The 22,424-nt window shown below is 37.3% G+C and overlaps 1 protein-coding gene across 1 annotated transcript; it reads right to left on the reverse strand.

Annotated features, from left to right (window-relative positions):
• Window positions 1–3,439: 3,439 nt before the first annotated feature.
• Window positions 3,440–21,491, reverse strand: LOC105988046 (mas-related G-protein coupled receptor member A-like). The gene is made up of 3 exons (XM_013019538.1): window positions 21,417–21,491; window positions 8,313–8,407; window positions 3,440–4,454 (listed from the first exon to the last, which is right to left on the reverse strand). Exons 1-3 carry the CDS (start codon window positions 21,489–21,491, stop codon window positions 3,440–3,442), a joined length of 1,185 nt encoding a protein of 394 aa, XP_012874992.1.
• Window positions 21,492–22,424: the final 933 nt, after the last annotated feature.

The raw sequence follows: 22,424 nt of genomic DNA on the forward strand, positions 1-22,424 counted from the left end.
TTAAAGTGAAGAGCTGAGGGACAGCGCCCAGGCCCAGAGTTCAGGCCCCACGACTGGACCTAAAAAAAAATTGGTCTAGCTATTCGGGGTCTTTTATTGTTCCATATAAACTTTTGGATTGTATCTTCTATTTCCTTGAAGAATGAGATTGGATTATTGTTAGGCATCACATTGAATTTGTAGATAGACTTGAGAAGTATTGGCATTTTCACGATGTTGATCTTTCCAATCCAGGAGCATTGGAGTTTTTGCCACTTTCTAAGTTCTGTTTTGCTTTCCTTTTTAAAATTTTCATCATAGAGGTCCTTCACTTCTTTGGTTAAGTTAATTCTTAGGCATTTTTTTGTGTGTGGGACTATTACAAATGGAGTTGCTCTCCTGATTTCAGCCATGCTTTTCTCATTGTTGGCATACAAAAAAGCCACTGATTTTTGAGGGTTAATTTTATATCCTGATACTTTTTCCAAAGTTTTGAATCAGCTTGAGTAATTTGGGAGTGAGTCCATGGGATTCTTTAAATACAAGACCATGTCATCTGCAAAGAGGGAGAGTTTTACTTCCTCTTTCCCTATTTGGATCTCTTTTATGTTGCATCTTGTCTTATTGCTGTAGCTAGGTATTCTAATACTAGATTGAAGAGAAGTGGAGAGAGTGGACATCTTCGTCTCGTTCTTGAGTTAAGAGGAAATGGCTTTAGTTTTCCACCATCAAATATAATGCTTTGCCTGGCCTTTATTCAGCTGGCTCTTACAGTAGTCGCTTGTGAAGAACCATGATGTTTACTTGTATCTACTTGGGTGTTTGGTGATCTTAATTATCTAGCAGACACTGAGAAAGGCAGATATTTTCCCCTCTTCTATACCTGGCACAATCAGAGAGTGACCTTGTTTTATCTTCCTGTCTTTAGAGAGCTAAAGTTCAATATTTTTTTTTATTTTCTCTAGTCACTATCTGTCCTACACCTAATTGGTATATTCTCTTGCTAACTTGCTCCTTTTTCTTTGAAACTACTTACTTGGTGTTTGATCCTTTCTCCTGGGGGCACAGCAATGTGCAAATCTACAATCTGCATTCTTTTGTATTTAGCTCATTAGTTGCTTTTTTTCTAGTCTTAGAATTTATTGTTCTATGCCCTTGTCACTGTTAGTGTGTTTGTAGAAATATGCAGTTATTCTGTTGGGTTTTTATATTGGACTTGTTGCTTCTCTCACTATTTTTTAATAGTTTTTCCTTTTGCTCCACACCTAATGTTTTAGCTATGATTCTATGTACTGAGTTTCTTTACTACTCTTGCCCTCTTGGTTTTCTATCAACAGTTTATATATAAATTGATATCTTTTTCAAGAATTGACAAATATTCTAGTAATTTTTAAAATGTACTTTTGAATCCTCAGCCTCCCCCTTTCTCCTTTGTATATGTCACTGATTCATATTCTGTCAACGATGTGCAAGATATCTCCCATATTTCCTTTATGCTTTTTAAATTTTTCTTTTGTTTTGTTGGTGCAAGTCCTGGGCTTGAACTCAGGGCCTGATGTACTTTCTTTTCTGAAGGCTAGTGCTCCACCACTTTTGGCCACAGCTCTTCTTCTTGCTTTCTGGTAGTTAAATGGAGATAAAAGTCTCATGGACTTTTCTTGCTGATCTAGTTATGATCCTTAGATCTTAGCCTCTTGAGAAGCTAGGATTACAAGTGGGAACGACCAGAGCCAGGCTTAGATTTTCTTTATTTGAATATTCTAATTATGTACCTATCATGTACCTATCATCAAGCCTATTTCCTCTGTTTACAACTTGATCCATTCTGTTGGATAACTTTCAACTGAAATTTTAAATTTCAGTTATTAAGTTATTTATGTATTGAATTTCAGTTTGATTTTTTCAAAATTTCTATCTGTATTATTATTTTCCTCTACTCACAAGTTCCCTGAATTTGAGCTTCCAGATGTATAAAGCATGTGTCAGTACATAGGATAATGAATGAGAGCATTAAGTTCTATACAGGCATAGGTGAAATTAGCTTATTCTGAGTAGTTCTAAAATAATTGACATAAATAGAGAATAGTTAATTGTTTTACTTATATGTTTGTTCATTTGGTATTTTTGGTTCCTGTACTTGGGCTCGAACTCAGTCCATGGTTGCTGTCTCTTACCTTTTTGGTCAAGGCTATCAATCTACAGCTCTAGTCCAGCCTTTTTGTTGGTGAAGAGTTTTATGAACTTTCTACCCAGTTTGACTTGCATTGCCTTCCTCAGTTCTCAGCCTCTTGACTAGGCAGGAATAGAGGCATGAGCCACAAGTGCCAGGTTTATAGCTTATTTATTTGTTTGTTTATTGCAGAATTATTAGGGATTTAACTTGCATTCTTGAACATGCCAAGTAATAACTACCAGTGAACTGCCTACCAATGGAACTGACCATGAAACTAAGTCAAAGTCATATCTGTAAAAAAGGTTGTAATATTTTGAGACATATATTTCCTTCAAATACCTAATAATGCATAAACATTAAATGTTTTCCAACACACATTCATTTTGATATCACTTTTGGTATCACTGAGGTTGCAGTGTCCAACTGGAATGTGGTCCCATGTTTCCAGACTTTCATTTGCTCAGGGAAGAACTATATTAACAATTAAGAGATCTTCAAGGATAAAGGGCATGCTTTTTATTAGCAGAACCCAAGACTGACTTACCAGCCTGTCAGTGAAAATGTCTCCAGTGGTCCTTTTATAATCCCACTATACTTTTTATTGCCAGAAAAAATTGCCTTTAAGGATGTTATTTTTCAAAATGCCTGATGATCTAACAACTGGTATAGATGCATCACTCACAATACACATGGCTACATGTAGTATTGGCCTTAACTCAGCACAGAGTATGATTCCTATGGAAATACAACTTAAGGAAAATAAAGAGATTTTTTTTGGTTCCTGTACTGGGGCTGAGTATTTTTGCTCAGGCTTGAACCACAGCTTTACTTCCAGATTTTTGGTGGCTAATTGGATAAAAGAGTTTTCTGCTCTACCTGGGATCTCATCATAATCCTCAGATCTCAGTCTCCTGAATAGCTAGAATTACAGGCCTAAGCCACCAGCACTCAGCAAGAATCTCTTTAAAAATGCTACATATACTATAAAAAGGGTTTTGTTAATTGGAAGAAGATTTTCTCTATTGAAGTAAACCTAAAAATAAAGAATGCTGAATAAGAAAACATTTAGTGAATAAACTATAAGAACTTTATTTATATAGGGTGATGTAGATACTTGGATGCCAATCTCTGAGAACTTTTGGAGGAATTGTGGTAAATTACATGCATTTGAGACATTTAGGAATTACCAGGGTATTTCAGAGTCCAGAGGCTCAGAGAAGAGCATATGCTGTTAGTGGTGCCATGGCCAGGTTTTCTCACAAAGTCACAAAAAAGGGCAGAAGTTGTTTAGCATGGCTCCACTCTGCTTCCTGACATCTCCAGAATGTCTGGAGAAAGGCTGCCTGCTAATTCACTGTCTTCAGGAGTGTCCTGCAGAGCCCTCTGCAGAACCTGCTTGAGAGTCTGCCATTGCCGCTGCCTGAAGGTGCCAACAAAGAAGTAAATGATGGGGTTGCCACAGCTGTTAACAGAAGAGAGGAAAAATAAAAGCTCATGAAGATAGCATGGGAGGTAATGAAAATTAATAGTGAGCCTGTATATTAGGAAGAAGAGGATTCCACAGGGCAGGCCACAGATGATGAAGACCAGCACTGTGAGCAGGACAGTCATATACAACCTGGTCAGTGACCTGCGTTGGGAGCCACAAAACATCCTCACCATCAGAGCAAGGTTGGACCCTGAAAGAATAACTAATAAAAATAGCAAGTATCCAGCAATGGAAAGCCTAAATGACAGACACCAGTTCTGATGATACAAGTTCTTTTCGATTTCACAGTAATAAGATTGCAGAAAAATAAACGTCAGACACAGTGCCCAGAGAAGCACACACATGTAGGATGATGCATGACTTGGGCGGTGGCACCGGTACCATATGGGACATAGGACAGACAGGCAGCGCTCCAGGCTAATAAGACTGAGGAAGCTCAGGCCTGCTGCATAAGAACTCATCAATTCAAATTGGAAGACAAAATAGAGATAGCTATTGCTGTAAAGGAAATTGGTAGTGAATTTTTGCACATCAGCAATAACATCAAAGCAGAGGTAGAGAAAGTCAGCCACAGCCAGGTTTAGAATGTAAACTGAAATGGCATTTCTGTGCATTCGGAAGCCCAGGAGCCAGATCACAGCTGCATTTCCTGCCAGTCCAATCACATCAGTGATGCCACTCAACCACTGGAAAATTGTCTTCTCCATGACACAAGTTCTATTATAGATGTGGTTATTGTCATACGTTCCTGATACTTCTGTAATCAAGGCTGGTGTGGTTGGTTGCATACTTGGAATCTCACCAATGGTAGCCCTGAAAACACAAACAAGGCTTCAGCAACTCGTGTGTAATTTCTGTTGCTCAGCTTTTCCCTGCAGTATGTCAGTCATTATTTTATTGAAAAGAGGGAGAATATAGAATATCTCAGAGATTAAGTAACATGTCAAGAGTTGAGGATTTCTAGAGCATAGAAACAAATCTAGTGCTTCTCATCAATACAGCATAAAGTTTCTGCTTTGAACATCAAGACTTCAAATATCACAGGTATTCCTATAATCCAAACACCCCATTCAGAGGGCTAGTGCTATAGATCTAGCACTACGCCAGGCCAGTAATATTCTGTCTTGTGTAGGAATTTAGACAGATGTGAAGGTCACCTTGCTAGCTTTGTGTGAGGCATTTACACTCACAATTTATTCACTGAATAAACGCATGCATGCAGAGCTTTACAGTATTGTATTATGAGTTAATTGGGAAATAGAATAAAAATAGCAAGAAAACAGAACAGACTCATATAACATGATGAAGAAAATTTATTCATGCTAATTCATTTTATACAAACCAAGAGCATATTCGGAAATATTTATGTATGGACAAATATCTGATATTGATCACTTGACAGGTCTTTGAAGGACACCATATAGTTTCGTTAAGCATCCACAGAATGATATGAAGTATGGGTATGTCTACTAGAGGGGCAGGAAATGGAGTGCTCTGAAGTGTGCATTATTGGCCTACTTCACACCCTCTCCCGGATCTTTTGTAGACTTTTCTTTGTGAGGGTTTCTCTAGAGGATTCTGTGAAGGAAAATAGGAAAAGTAAAGGTTGTGAGATGTCAAGAAAGGATGCTTGCACAGATTTCTAATGAGGGAAAATGGATCAATTGATACTGGGATGTTAATTTTTATTAGATTGAGAATTTAGCGGACATTGACTCTTTTACTCTCCTCAAGAGTCTATGAGTTAACATTATTTGACTTATGAAGTGGTAATCCTTCTTACAGTACCTTAACAATAACGATAAAATAATATTTTTAAAAAGAGTCTATGAGTTAAAATGATTGTTTTCCTTATTTTACAGAAGATTGAACTGGAGCACAAAGAGTATGAATAATTAACACTGGGTTTTACAGATCACGTCTTTGAAACCAACAGGGCCATCTCAGGCCAATGAACAACGACGAAAATTGGATTTTCGATGCATGATGAGAAAACACATGAAAAATTACAGATGAAATGAAATCTGGTATGAAAATTTTTTTCTGTACATTTTTATTGTAAAAATGCTGTACAGAGGGGTTACAGTTACAGTGAGGTAATGAGTACATTTTCTATTTTAGAATGAATATTAAAAGACAGGTGGGTGATTTCCAGTTAGGAATACTTAACTGAATCTAGGGGCCTTTTGCTCTTCTCAAAATGCATCCATAGCAGGAGTCCTGAAAGTAGAAAGAGATCCTTCTGGGAGTAGAGAGGCATACAGAGAAAGAATCCACCATGAACTCCCATTATGTGGGAAGGCTTGATCAGGGAATGCAAGGAGAAACAGAAGTTCTACTAACACTGCACAAGGAAGTACACAGATGAAATATATATTTTTAGGTTTATGCCTTGTAATTTCAAGCTCTATGAGGAGGATATTACAGATATTCTATTACTGACATGTCTCCACATTTAGTGTTTTTCCATACATCATGTACCTTCATATTCTCAAACATCACAAGCTAGTTTCCTGAACTTACATAATAAAGATCACGTTCCATACTATCTCCTGGTCTACTTCAAGTTTATGTGATGTGTTCCTTCTGCCCCCTGCACTATTTTTTTCCCCAAAATACTTTCACATGACTACAGAGCTTGAGAAAACATCAGTTGCTTTCAGGTTTGCTAGAGTTCCCTAGTAAGAAGTTGTTCTTTAACATGGGATATTTTAGATTTAAATTTATTTTACATTGTATGTTAATTATAATGGCAAGGCAGGATCCTGTCCTACAACAAGGATGTGAGTAGAGTGTTACAGCCTTTCCTAGATCCTGGGATTAACAGAAGGAATAAACCCTCCATTCACATCTTCCTCTTTCCTAGGCTGAATGATATGTTAATATAACCATTCACCAAATTATCATTTATGATTAGGAAAATTATCATCTTGGTAATTTTGAAATCCTTGGATCATATCCTGAAGAGATTCTAGCCTACATCAAATTGAATCTATGAAAAAGGCCTTGTGTAATTGTCCTATATCTAAATAGGCATCATTATTTTCTATTCAGTAAGGATCATATTTTCCATTTTCAAAGAACAAACATTTCTGTTTTGAGATGTTTACAAACAAGAAGTGATACACAAAACAGTAAGATGCAAACCAGAAATAATAAGTATGATGAATAATGAGGTGAGATGAGAAATACTTCAATGATATTTAGACCTAGAAAACCACATGGAATAGGAAAATCTAAAAGATGTGAATATGTTCCATATTTTTTTCTCAAACTTCTGTGACATCTTTGGTATCCTAAGAATATGGATTTTATGGAATCCATCAGTGCAATCCTATTCCTACTGTTTTGGTTTCAGTTGAGCCACTGGAGAATAACATTGTCACACCAAAGGGCAGAGGGAAAGAAATTTTTGTTTTTTATCTACTACTTCCCTGTTACTAATCTGTGACTTGACAATAGCTGTACATATAGCATTACATATAAAGTTATGTCTGTACTTTAATTCTTAATAGCTCTTCTGCTAAGGGTAGAGATTCTGTTTGTCTTTTTCTTGCTCATCCCATTCACAATGCAATTGTCATGGTCCCTTGAGTCTGCCAAACTTTGTAAATAATCTGCTCTTGAAGAATTTCTCAATTATTCTGATTGAATCATCTATTTCTTTTACATATGAATCCATAGATATACAATACAGAGAACCAACAAAACCTATGATAGACTGTCAGTTCTGTAAAGCATATCTCCATATCTCCTTCATTTTAATGAGCATTAAGAAACAGCATTTGCTTTCTGTTAGAATACTTTTTCTATTTTAATCTTAATATTATTCATTTTAATATTTTTAATTTTTAGGTAGTGGTGAAAAGGAGTTTCCATTCAACAAAGCAGTTTATGAATACAGTGCATCGAGATCATTGTCATCTGGTTCAACATTTTAACCATACCTCTCAATCTACACCCTCCCTTACTTTCCTTAATTTTTTAAGGTAAGTATTGACTTTTTCTGCCACTTAATAGAGCAGTTTATTTATACAGTATATGTTGATCTCTGTCAGCCTTTCAACATTTTCAGCCCCCTTTAACCTACTCTTTCATATCTATCTATCTATCTATCTATCTATCTATCTATCTATCTATCTATCTATCTATCTATCTATCTATCTATCTATCTAATTTGCCTATTTATTTGGTGCCAGTTCTGGGGCTTGAGTTCTGGGCCTGGGCACTGTCAAAAGAATATTTTTTATTTTTATTTTTTACTCAAAGCTAGCTCTCTATCACTTGAGCCACAGCTCTACTTCTGCCTTTCTTTTTCTGGTGGTAATTAGAGATAAGAATGGATTATCCAGTGTAGGATGGCTTTGAACCATGATCTTCAGATGTCAGCCTCCTGAGTAGCTAGGACTCCAGGTGTCACTGGCACATAGCATGGTAGCAGATTTTAATGTAAATAAAAGAGAATAAGGATATTTAGATCAGAAAACAGAAAGTTATATTATTCCATTTAAAATTCACACAGTAGGAGCTACCAACCAAGTATTCAGAAGGAAACTCTGTCTGGATTTCTCATAACCCCCTCAATAAAGCACCTTATCTTAGAAACACAGAGACATGAACTCAGAGCAAATATCATAACTGGATACCTGGATACCTGGAATAAGTCCTTACCTTTCTTCCATTTTCCTGTTCAGAGTTGCAGATATGACCTGTTGTGGAGAAGAGCTTTTCTCAGGCTGGGCAATAGCAGAGTCCACTTCTTTGTTCTGAAATTCAAAAGATAACAAGGGCTGTGGAAAGCTTGTGATCAAAGTGAAGCATATCAAGACTGTAGAGAACCTGTGTGATTTTTTTGTACATGTCCTCGAAGCAAATCAGAGACCAGAATCACATGAGTCATGATGCTTCACTGAGATGTTTCTTGGCTCTACTCTATTCTCACACCCATAGCTGCCTCCCTTATCCATTTCATTCAGTCCACCTTCTTTAAGTAATTGCTAATGTGTCCTTTAATTGCCTACAAATATCAAGTAATTTTACCTTGCATTTTGGGTCCTTATGATTCAATACTAAAGTGAATCATTGGACCATTGCCAGCCAAAGTGCACCCTAGCCTGACTGCCCTTGTAATTTCAATGTTTTTTTTTTGTAGCAGGAAGGCATTCATTAGTATAGTTTTATTCCAAACGATAGAGAAATGTTCACAAATTGATTGGCTCCATGAATCCCATAATCCCATTCTCCATGGTTGCTATTTCCTATACTTATTCTCATTTAACTTTGGTTACTTTTCCTTCCTTCCTTTCTCCCTTCCATTTACATACAATGGTGGGTTCTAACCTGCATTTCATCTCTTATTCTACATTTCAGAACTTCTTACGTTTCTATCCCACATGCACCAGGATATTAAAGAGGTTAACCTGTATATCATGATAGCATAGGGTGGAGTGTAGATCAGGGATACAGCACTAACCTGGATTTTGAACATCTATAGTCTATCCACAGTAGAGTGAAAGCTATATGCATAATACAAATATGTAGTTCTGCAATGTGCAGTAGGAAATGTACCTTACTCATGTAACTGTAACCCCTCTGTACAGCATCTTTACAATAAAATGATTTTAAAAAACAAATATGTAGTTCTGCATATTGGGTAATTAACTATTCTCATCATGTATATCAGTCTTAATAAAATATTTTTAGAGTTGAATTTGTGTGTGTGTGTGTGTGTGTGTGTGTGTGTGTGTGTGTGTGTGTGTGTGTGTGTCGGTGCTGAGGTTTGAATTCAGAGCTGGAGCACTGTCCCTGGACTTTTGTTCTCAAGGCTAGTGGTCTACCACTTTAGAGAGAGCTTCACTTCTGGCTCTTTGGCAGTTAATTGGAGATAACAGTCTCATGGTCTTTCCTGCCTGGGCTGGATTTTTAACTGTGAACATAGTTTGTAGCCTCCTGAATAGCTAGGATTACAGGTATGTGCCACTGGTATCCAGTTTAGAGTTCTTTTTTTTATCAAGTAGTTTTACAAATGGGTTACAATTTCATGTCAGGTTATGAGTATAATGCTTCTTGGCCAATGTCAACTCTTCCTTTGTTCTTCCCTATTTTACTCCACTTGTCCCTACACTTACGTAGCATAGTTTATTTTGTACATAATGTACATAAAATATAATGACTATACTTGCTCAATCTTCCTCCCTCCATTTTTGCACCCCCATTTGTACATCCCCTAACATGCATTTCCACTTCCTGGTATTAGTTGTTTTTAAAAATTTTTTTTTATTGTTATTATAAAGGTAATATGCAGAAGGGTACAGTTACATAAGTCAAGTAATGAGTACCTTTCTTTTTGGACAATGTCACCCCTTCCCTCACTCTTGCTCCATTTTTCTCTCTCCTCCTCAACTATAAGTTGTATATAGCTCATTTTCACCAGTGTGTTTGGTGAGTGTCACTGTTGCATTTAGGCACACATTGTCCTTCCATTTCTGTACCCCATTTACTCTTCCAAAGACAGATGAACAAATAAACAAGACCAAAAGAAAAATAGCAACAAAGAAAAAATCTCCAACTTCTATTTCTTAGTGTTCATTTGATATTTTTTATGATAAGAGACACATAGGCATTGCACCTTTTGGTTCCTCCCCTAAGATTATCTATTCATTTCACATTGTGTGAATGCCTGGAGTCCTGTAAAATTTATCATGTCCTGGTATGTTTTAAATCTAGCTTCTGAATATGAGAGAAAACATATGCTGTTTGTCTCTCCAAGCTTGACTACCTTACTTAACATGATTTGCTCTATACCTATTCATTGCCCCGCAAATCACATAATATTATTCTTTTTTTTAGCTTTTACATCAACTTTATTTTCAGAGCCAACCTGTGGGAGTTAATAAACCTCCACATTGCCACTTGTTTTAGGAATCATATTCCCTCTTACATGCACCAAAAATCTCATATTCAGCTATGAGTTCTGGGTTGCAAAAGAGGATTTACTCTTTGTACCTGTTTGCAAGGCTTTGTTGCAAATTAAATTAACACACACACACACACACACGTGCTCAGAAATGGTCTAATATTGTGGGATGGGAAACTGTGAATAAAAGTCAAGGAGCAGAAACTTAACTGTTCTACAACTCCCCTTACTGCTCATGTCTCACACAATGGGGAAATTTTAGACCACAAGAAGGACCTCAATCCTTGATTCCCTTTATGACAAGGTACAGTCAAAGTGAAGTGAGCAGAATTGCTGTAATGAGCACTTAGGTTGTTCTGTTCCTTCTCTTCCTCTAGTCTCAGATACTCATGTCACTGGAGCCACCTGGGATCATGGGGATGAACACATATCTCTAGGAAGATAAGAATAGAGTTGTGTTGTTGGGTGCTCTGGAGTATTTAGTCCAATTCTAATAATTGTTCTCTTTGGTGTAACTATATGTGAAAAAAGTTGTCTTTTTATACGATCAAATATTCTAAACTTAAGTAACCTATAAATGCAAGAATACTTCTAATACCTTTGCCATATCCTTTTCTTGCTAATTTTCGTGTGCTACTATTCACAAGATGTGGCTATAGGTAAGAAGCATAAAATCAAAGTTCAAAACCTGTGATATGAGATACATTGAGAAACCGATGCAAACATATTGAGATAGAGAAGCACACAAAACATTCAGAGTGAGGAGGCTATATGAAGAAACAGATTTTTGTACCCGTTTGGCAACAAAACATCATGTGGCCTTTTCTCTACTTTTGTATCCATGGAGGAGATACTTATGCCTCATGAATGGGTACACTTACACACTATCTCCCAGTTACATTCAGTCAAAAGGAGGTATTCATAGATTTGGAGAGCAGGAGGAGAACAAGCAGAGACTTAACATTTCTTCCCTGTCTCCCCCTTGTAGTGTAAATGATCATTAGCCATGTTATTGTACCCATGGAGATAGCATCTATCTTGTAGCCTTCTTTTACAACCACAGCTTCAACCCCACTACAGCTTCAGCCCGGAATTTTGAAAATTCTTCTATCCCATCAGCGGTGCAAACCTAATGATGTTAAAACTTCCTGCTCTTACCCAATTATTCTCCTGGGTATTATTCGTTTATACCATTCCATGCATCTCTAAGAAAGGACCTACACTGATAAATTGTCCCTTGCTTGAACTCATTTTAATCATCTTGTTTAGATCATCTAGTTGTTGCTGGATGTCTCACATATATAAAAGGAGAAAAACTTTCTGAAACAAGACAAATACACAACAGGATTATTAACAAGCACAAGCACTTTTTGGGGAAAACACACACATTATATGTATATATATACATATTATGTGTATATACACACATAAATATATACGTTCAAATACACACATATATGGTGTATATATATATATATATATATATATATATATACCATCTCTTCCTAAATAAAGGAAAGCAGTAGATTTCCTCCCATTTCAGCATATTTGAATGGCTCTAATGAAGGGTAATACAGAAAAGCTCTGTTTTAGTTTCCATAAAGCCAAGAGTTAATCCTGCCAGTACTCAAATATGCCAGGGGGAGCCTCATACATCTTGTCTATTTCTTCTTGAGCTGGTTCCTAGAACACGCTACTTTAATGTGAAATGATGTGGATTTAAACTAAGAGGAAAAAGACAAAGGTTACTGTAAAGAGAGATTGTTGATCATATCTTTCCTCTGTTCTTCACACTGGAAGTGGTCAGTGTTCTGTGCTGAAGTAAAGACAGTTGGGGTTAAGAACCTCTGCAGGACACTTCTCTACCCTGGAGAAGTCCATACAAGAGTGAACCCTGATGCTCAAATGATGTTTATCAAGATGATTGACAGCCCCGTGATTTCCTGTCCTGGGACCCCCTGGTAAATGAGAGTGTGGAGTCCGTTAGTCTTATTCTGCTCCTATCTCTCAATATCTGCCCATCTTCACTCTAACCTTCATCTTTCCTGAAAATCATTGCTGCTTTGAAGCTTTTTCCTGCCAGCCAATCAGCAGTGCTAGCCAATGTGAAACTGTTATTAGGACCTTCCTGTGTAACTAAAACCAAAACACAAGTTTTGTTTATCTTTTAAGTTCTCCTTGGCTTTGTCTACCGTTTTCTTTTTCTTAGAAGTAACCCAAAGGCTGGGTGCTAATGGCTCATGCTTGTAATCCTAGCTACTCTGGAGGCTGAGATCTGAGGATCATGGTTCAAAGCCAGTCTAGGCATGAAAGCCTGTGAGATTCTTATCTCCAATTAACCACCAGAAAACCAGAAGTGGTGCTGTGGCTCAAGTGGGTAGAACACTTGCCTTGAGCTGAAGAGCTCAGGGACAGCACCCACGCCCAGAGTTCAAGCCACCAGAAAAAAAAAAAAAAGAACACAAGCATTTTTCCATGTTTTTCCTCTAATTGATACTGAAATATATGCAACAAATGGAAAGCCTTCCTAAATTTTGCTTTCCAAAATCAACAACTTTTTCTTTAAAATAACTTATTGAGTACTGTTAGGATTTTAGTCAGTATATTGAACAGTAAATTTAATTCTATGTTTTACTTTCAGCATAGAACAGCATTAAAAGATGATGTAAAGGATTTAGAATGCAGTAGGAAATTTGGAACTAAAAACAACTTAAATATAACTAAAGGACTAAGAATTCACATAAAAATGTAGATAAGACTATTAGGTGGAGTGACTCATTCCTGTAATCCTAGTAATTTGGGAGGCAAATTAGGAACAATGAAGTTAAGGCCAATGGAAAAATTGCTGATGTCATTTTTAAAAAGTTAGTGATATTTCATTTCAACCGAGAGTTGGGCAGAGAGGCTTAATCTGGTCATCATAGCTATTAAGTAAGCATAAGTTGGAGGATAATAATCCTGGATTCCAGGGAAACATTACAAGATTCTATCTTAAAAAATAGCAAAGGGAAAAGGGGTGGATTGTAGCTCAAGTAGTAGAGTGCTTGCTTTCCTTGAGAATGCAAGCTTGAGAGATGGAACTGGGGTTCATAATGTTAAGTGAAGTCACCCAGGTTCAGAAGGAGCAAGGTCACATGTTTTATCTGATGTGTAAATTCTAGAACTAAAGGAACAACGTAAACACATAAACAATTATATCTCTATTTCTATTTCTATCTCTTTCTATATATCTCACATGTCTGCAATTATGGGGGCTGTTTGAGGAGCTGGGAAAGGGAGAGGATGAACAATACTGGAATGCATTGGCCTGTGAATGAAGAGCATAAAATGAAGCTCACTGAAAGTTGTTGAATAATAATGAGTAGTGATTATGGGGAAAGTGAGAGTAAAGGATGGTGTCAATTTGATTAAAGTGTGAAAAACCAAGGTGAAAATCACTTTGAAAAGTTAAGATATATTAAAATAAATGAATGTCAGGAATGCATGGTCGATCCTGTCCAGAAGTTGATGGCAGTGCCACCTGGGCAGGGCTCTAAGGGAGACAGGCTGTCTGTGCCTTCCCTTACAGTTCGCCAGTATCCTTGTACAAATATTTTATATTTCTACTTTATTTTATTATCATAAACCAACTACAATCTCCCCACCCCAGGAAAAAAGATGGGTATGAGGAACTGTTTCAGGTCAGATCATCAAATTCTAACCAAAGGAACTTGCTCTAATCCCATGGTTGTCCTTAGGAGAGCTGCTGTGACAATCATCAGGCTGTTTTTTATTTAAAAACAAATTAATTTGACTTAGAAGCCGAGTCATAACCTGAACCTTGGAGTTCAGGGATGGATTGCTTTGGTTTGTATACTGTTTTCTCCCAAAGGCTCCTGTGATTACAGGTTTGAGCCACAAGGTGGCAATATGAGGAATGCCTTTGGTAACTTTCAAAGGTTGGCTCTGATGGAAAATCTTTAGGTCACAGGGAGCATGCTCTCAGACACATAAAAAAAATCAGAGATAACTATGGGGTATATCAGATGAGTCTAACAGACACTTATCAAACATTTCTTCCAGTAGCTGTCCCATATGCATTTTTATTTATTTATTTGTACCTCTTTTTTATTAAATATATTTTTATTGTAAAGATCATACGTATTTTTATCAGCACATGAAACAATCACTAGAACAGACTGTAGAACAGTCTGAAAAACAAGTCCTACCCTTTCTTAAAAACTCAAAATCATACCATGTATCTTTTCTGACTACAATGGTTTTAACCAGAAATCAATGGGAAAAACTATAAATCATAAAAATATATATCATCTAAACAACATGATACTTAAGAAACAACAAGTCAGGTGCTGGTGGTTCAGGCCTAGCAACTCCGATGCTAAGATCTGAGTATCCTGGTTCAAAGCCAGCTTGGGCAGGAAAGTGTGTGAGACTTTTTAAATCTCCAATTATCCACCAGAAAGATCAGGAGTGAAGCTGTGATTCAAAGTGATAGAATGCTAGCCCCAGATCCTGAATTCAAGCCACACCATTGACAAAACAACAACAGCAAGGGAAACCAAAAATCCAGAACACTAGGAAATCAAAAATTATATTAAAAATGTCTTGAAGCAAAAGAAAACGGGAACAAATATGTTAAAGAATGACATTTTAACATAGTCAATAATTTGGGAAAGAAATACTACAAACATGTCTATACCCCTAGTTTTGATAATTGTGACAAGATGATCAGTTCCCAAAACAAATTTACCAAAATGTTTTCAGCCTTCTCTGAAGGAGGGATTCCCAATGACACTTCTAGAGACACTGTAGTTAGTGTATGTCTAACTGTGTATGTCTAACTGTACTCAGAAGGGTGATTATTATCTTAATTGCTTTAGGATCAGGTAAATAATAGACTAAGATTATGAGGAACATCCAGAATGATTAGAGAGGTTGATTCTCAAAGCCAGATGTCTCTGATCAAACCAGAGGCTCTCAAATGCTATACAATGCTGTTCTTGTGAATTCTGAGCTGAGAAACATCAATGACTCCAGAAACTATTTGAGTGCTTCTTTAATCATCTTCAGCACTTAAACTAACTACTATTACAACCTTATTTTATAGATAAACTGAAGCACAAATAGATTGAGGAATATCCTCCAGGAACATGAGTGTGTGTCCTTGACCTCTATCAGATTTGTAGCCCATTGCCAAGGTTCCATGTCAATTGCACATGGACAAGGGAGAAAACCACAAGAAACATTCAAGACAAAGTCAAAAGGAAATATCAGGGTTGTTATTTTCTCAAATTGTAATAAGCCAATATTTGAAACAATAACTGAGAAATGAAGTAATGAGATAAGATAACAGGAGGTACATACAGGAGGTGGCTGGCATAAGCTACTGAAAAATGAGTTATTTTTGGAGTCACAAAAAAAAAACACACCAAAAACTGTTTGTCACTCCATAATTCAGAGGATTCAAATGGGCCAGGGACAAAGTGGACACAAGAAGTGTCCTACTTTAGAGTTTCAGAGTTAGCATTTGGCATTTGTCTCTGCTATCTTAGTCCTAAATCCCTATCTGACTTGAATGAGGACATGGGGAAAAACCATACATTTTTTTTGCATCTCTCAGGGAAAGTTGGTCTTTTTATTCATAGCATCAATACACTTTGTATTGATGTATGTCTATTTTTTGTCTATTTCATTGGACACAAAGATCTGCCTTATCTAGGAATGTCTGGTTTTGGTTTTGTTCACTATTGTACCCACATCTCTACCATGAATCCATCTGAGCCTTTGAGGACAAGAGATTTCCATTAGATCATATGATCAACAACAGGCCCGGTACTAGTCTTGGTTTCTTAGATCCCTGTCCACTGTTAGCTCATTTTCATAACTCTAAGCTTCCTTGTGTGTGAGGCCTTCCAGAGAAAAACCTTCCTGGGAGCACAGAATCTGAGACACCATCAGAGGCTAAGGAGACAGCTGGGTTCCCACTTTTCATTTTCCTCTTTCATTTCATGGTGAGTCCGAGAGCTTGAAATCACCAAAAAGATGCCATTTTAGCTTCATGTTAGAAAACAGCATATGACTAGATACTGGCCAAAGGGAGATGAGTAGAGATGATAAAATCACCTCCTGAGTCATGAGGTCAATAGAAGGGCACAGACTTCCCTTCCCTGCCCCATTTCCAAGGTGGGAATGTTGATGTGAGGAGGAGCTGTGTAGGGTCATGAGAATGAGGGCCTACTCTGCAGATGTGTCAAGCTCTGATATTTCTCTCTTCTACCAGGCAGTGCACCTCTTTATAGCATCAAGTTCCTCTAAATAGCTCCTCTTAATAGCTTCAGATATTATTAATCTCAAACTTATAGAGGCCTGGCCACTCCCATCTTTTAAAATCTTCCATTGTAAAGGCATTTGTGACGATGGTCAGAGATCATTCTACAAAGTGACACTATATAGGGAGGTACAAACAAACCTGGGGAAAATAAAAAATGAGAAGCTTGTTCAGTGACATTGAAATGCAAACTATGAGGAGCCTGCAAGAATCAATGAACTTTGCTCAGTTTCTGCCCGCATCTCATGCCTCCTTCCTGTATGCTACTGCATTTTGAGAAGAGACATCACTATGGCTCCTATTTGAATTCCTGGTTGAATTCTGGCTCTGAGATATATGTAGAGGAAGCCACATGTTAACAAAGGATAGCAAGACAGGAGAGCACTTTGGTGGGATTTTCTTTTTAATTTACTCTGACTCTATCTGTTAGGGTGTATGTGACAGTGAAAATGTTACTCTATCTAGATGGAAAGCCCTTTTCTTGTGGCTATTTCCTGAATCACAGCTACAACTACAGCCTATTCAGAGTTTTCCTAACATCTCTCTTTACCGTAAGCATTGGCAATGGTAACAACTCTCCTCTATGATATGCCTTTGGGGTCTTCTCTATGCTTCTCTATCCCTCTTTATACCTTTGTATAAAGAATCTGCATTGGACCCTGTTCAATTATTCTTTTAGAGTATGTTCTGTGTTTTCCACAGGGGAAATTATAGATACTAGGCCTATATGTGGGGGGGTGGAATTTCAGGAAATCTATAAAATAAAAAACTAAGAACATTAACAATTATTTTGGGAAGTAGACTTCACTAGTCTCTTGTCTCTTCTAAACCAGGGCTAGAGAACACTAGCTGCATAATCAGATGGTTCAGTTGTTGTAGCTCAGCGTTGTGAGTACCAGGTTAGATGTAAGGAAAATAAAAACAAAAACCACAAACAGCCACGTGATGACTTCTTAGAAGCACAGATGAGTCAGAAGTGGAGATCTGAGGAAGGTGTGAGAGAGGAGATCATTTCATTAGCATACAAGTTCTTTTCTCCCATAAGTTCCTAGGGTGCCCCCATCCTCCCATAGAAAATGACACCTGCTGGTTAGATTCTTATTAACTCCAGATAAGAAAGCAACATCTGCAGGGTTCTTGCCAGCAAAGGACCAGAAAATTACCTTAAGGTCAAGGGCTCTTAGGAAAGACCTCCTACTTCAAAGGAGTGCTGAGTCGACTTTCCTTTGGATGGGGAGAAAAGGGAAAGCCTTACTGAATACTTTTTCATCTTAGATCAAATTTATCTTCCTTGAACCAGAGATATGTACCTCATATGGTCAGAGAATTTGTAGGACTCTCAGCCCTAGGATTAGGAAGTTCTGCAACCAGCTTGATCTTACTAGAACACCCAGCTCCTTTAAAAGTCAAAGGGTCCTCTCATTCCACTCAGATCTACTGTCAGGGAACATGGGGTGTCGTCCTAGGTGACTTTAGAAATGAAAAAGTTGGAACAAACAAAGGTCTGGTTTATTTCTGTGTCACACAAGTTCATCCCACAAATATTAAAAACAAATGTTTATTAAGTACTGCATTTGTGTGAGGTTATGAGGTTCCAGGTTATGAGGATATGCGTGAATATGATTGGCTAAAACCCAGGATCTGCATTCATGGTAATGTATGCACATAGAAAACAAAACTCAATTAAATTGGGGAAATTCTAGTTCATTTTTATTGGATATCATTTTATTCAAATGTAGTGTCCTAGTTATAGTTTACATCCTGAATGACTTCCAAAGCCTCCTGTGCTGAAAAGCCCGTATCCACTCCCTATGAGGATAGAGAGGTGGTAAACCGTTTAAGAGGTTGGGCTTAGTAGGTGGATTTTTAGGTCTTTGGGAACTGTGCTTGAAGAGGATTGTGTGACTTGGTGTCTTTTTATTCCTTTCTTATTTTCTAGGTATATAGTGAACTTTTCCTCTCCAAATGCTCACGCTCTGATGTACTGACTCACCACAGGTCCAAAACAACGAGAAACTGATCATTAATTGGAGCAATCAAAACTGAGAGTCAAACTTTGTTCTTTTAATTATTTTAACATTATTAGAAATTATTTTTAATTAATTTTAATTCTTTTAAAATTTTTACCTAGTTTTTAATTTATAAATGATTTCACAAGAAGTTTATAACTTACCATGTGTTTATGTGCAATGTATCTTTTTAAAATTTTTTTTTGTTGTAAAGATACTATACAGAGGGTTACATGAGTACTTTTCCTATCAAGTGTTGTTACCCGCTCCTTAGTTTTTCCCCTAACATCCCTTCCGGCCTCACCTCCCCAACTTCCCCTCTCCCCTACCCACCACCAACATTGTAAATTTCGTTTCCAACATAGTATCTTCTACAACTTGTTGTTACAATGGGTCATTCTGTATCCTTATTTCAGCATTTTGTTATTTCCCTTCCCCTCTCCCAATTTGAAAAATGTATATACAAGATGCAGGGCACTGACATCAAATACAGTGAATACAGGGGTTATACTGTGGGGGAAGAACATTCAAAAGAAATAAAAAAAATCATATAGTATATTTAAAAGTACATTAAAAAGAACAACAAGAAAGATAAAAAATCTCTTGTATCCCTATCTTGGGGTTCATTTCACTTAGCATCATCTTATATGGTCATATGTGCATAGCTTTTTGACTTTTTCTGCTTATCCTAGACATATACTAGTTATTGCAAATAAGAGAAACCATGGGACCTATGTTTCTTTGGGCCTGGCTTACTTCACTTAATATAATTTTTTTCCCAAGTCTTCCCATTTCCTAACAAATGGGGTGGTGTCATTCTTTCTGACAGAGGCATAGAATTCCATTTTATATATGTATATATATATGTATATGTATACACATCATATTTTCTTGATCCATTTATTTACTGAGGGGCATCTGGGTTGGTTCCATATCTTAGCTATGGTGAATAATGCTGCAATAAACATAGTTGTGCTGGTAGCTTTAATATGGCCTTGTTTGTGATGTTTTGGGTAAATGTCCAAAAGTAGGATTGCTGGGTCATAGGGGAGCTCTATGTGTAATCTTTTGAGGAATCTCCATACTTTTTTCCAAAGTGGTTGAACAAGTTTACACTCCAACAATGCAGTAGGATTCCCTTTTGGCCACATCCTCTCCAGCATCTGTTGTTATTAGAATTCTTGATGATAGCCATTCTAACTGGGGTGAGGTGAAATCTCAATGTTGTTTTGATTTGCATATCTTTTATGGCTAGAGAAGTTGAGCATTTCTTCATGTGTCTATTGGCCATTCTTATTTCCTCTTCAGAGAAGTCTCTCTTTAAGTCTTTAGCTCACTTATTTATTGGGCAGTTGTTTCTTTGAGGATTTGTTGTTGGGGGATTTAAGTTTTTGAGCTCCATGTATATTTTAGCTACGAGACCCTTGTCCGTTGTATGGCTAGTGAAGATCTTCTCCCAATCCGTGGGCTTTGTATTGAACTTGCTTGCTATGTCCTTTGCCATGCAGAAGCTCTGCAACTTCATGCAATCCCATTTGTCCAACCTTTCTTTGATTTGTTGTGTTTCTGGATCTTTATTAAGAAAATTTCAGCCTGTGCCAAGGAGCCATAGAGTTTCTCCTATTCCTTCCTGTAATGTTTTCAGAGACATACCACATTTTCTTGATCCATTGTAAGTCACCTGGGTGGTTTCCATAACTTGTCTGTTGTGCATAGTGTTATAAACAGTAGCATAGCAATAAACAGGAGTGTTTAGGACTCTTTATTGTATCTTAAACTCTTCCAGATAAATGCTTAAAAGTTAAAACCTATTTCTATATTAATCAGTTATTCTGCCCCAGTGATTAGAAACTGACTGACCGGGTTGTTTCCTGGGGTATTTCCACTTTTGCTCTCTCTTTGCAGCCAGGTTGCCTTAAGGAAGCACCAGTCCTAATTAGCTCTGCCCTATCTCCAGCAGGTACATCTCTATCTGGCTAAGGATGACATCTGAGGGTGTAAAAGGGAAGGTTTACAAACTGGCCAAGAAAGCCCTGACTCCCTCACAAATCTGTGTGATCCAGAAGGACTCATATAGCATTTCACAAGTAGGTTTTGTGACAGGCAATAGAACCTTGAGAATACTCAATTCCAAAGGCCTTGCTCCTGATCTTCCTGGAGCTCTCTATCATTTAATTAAAAAAGCAATTGCTGAACTGAAAGCATCTTGAAAGAAACAGAAGGGATAAAGATGTTAAATTCTGTCTGATTCGGGTAGAGAGCCAAATTCATTGAATGGATCAATATAATAAGACTAAGCATGCCCTCCCCCCAAACTGGAAATATGAATCCTCCAGAGTCTCTGTCCTACTGGTATAAATCTGACTATACTTAAGCAACAAAAATCATTGTTTTAATTTTTTAATGGTACCAATTAGAAATTGGTACCAAAAAGAGGAGTATGTGTCTACCTGATGATATTGAGGAGGCTTTGGAGTTTGTTTATAGGAGGAATCACATAGAGAAAACTTAGAATGTTGTACCCACATTTCAGGGGTAATTCTGGTGAAGATGCAGATGATATGAATGCTGGTAGGAATGTGGGCTATGAAGGCCATGCTGATGAGATTCCAGATATACTTAGAACCCCTTTGGGAATTGGACTAGAGGCCAACTTTTTACAATGGAGCAAACAATTTGGGTATATTTTGTCCTAGGGCCTTGAAATCCCAGACCCTAGGCCTGGGATTCCACATATCTTGTTCATATCACCTGATGGAACAGATAAAGAGCTGATCTTGGTGAAGGGTGAGCATAAAGATTTGTCACACAGCAAGGACAGCTGCAGGAAGTGGCAGAATAAGGACTTCAACCATCTTCAGCCAACATTGGAGTATAGAAATGAGCTTTACATTAAATAGATAAAGCTTTTGGCAGTAGTTTAAAGGAATGCATAATAATTAAACAGTCCTGGTTGGTCATTATTTTAGATCTACTTTGGGATGGGTTCTAGAGAAGTCATGACTTCAGTCATTACTTGAGAGGAACAAGCTAGTGGAGATAAAGAAATATTGTTGCCTGGCAACAGTATCTTAACAAAGCCCTGTTGTTTATTTCCTTGGGGGCAGGTTCTGCTAATCCTCCTTGTGAAGTTGTCTCTGTCTTTTCTGGTTCCAAAGCAATGGCTTAGAACAAAGATACAAAACAATGGAGGCAAAGATGACAAGATGTTCTGCTTTTAGCTAATTCATAGGCTCAAGTAAAGTCAGTGCTTTTCAGCAAAAGCAACTTCTAAGTGCCTGCTATACCTGATATTTTATGAGAGGTTACACCTAACGATGATGAACTAGCTTAGCTGATGGAGGAAATTTCAAGGCAGCCAGTGCAGCCCAGGTATAACAGAATCATGGGTTTAATGTACAATGAGATCCAAAAACAAGAGGGGGCAGAGCTGAAAGACATTTTGCAGTTTTGACAGAAAAAGGAACATATAAATTTCAGCCAAGGAAGATGGTGTTATTAGCATTGGCAAAAAGAAGCTAAATGTTCTG

This window comes from Dipodomys ordii, unplaced genomic scaffold (genome assembly GCF_000151885.1).
Source record: "Dipodomys ordii isolate 6190 unplaced genomic scaffold, Dord_2.0 Scaffold46, whole genome shotgun sequence".
NCBI classification, from domain to species: domain Eukaryota; kingdom Metazoa; phylum Chordata; class Mammalia; order Rodentia; family Heteromyidae; genus Dipodomys; species Dipodomys ordii.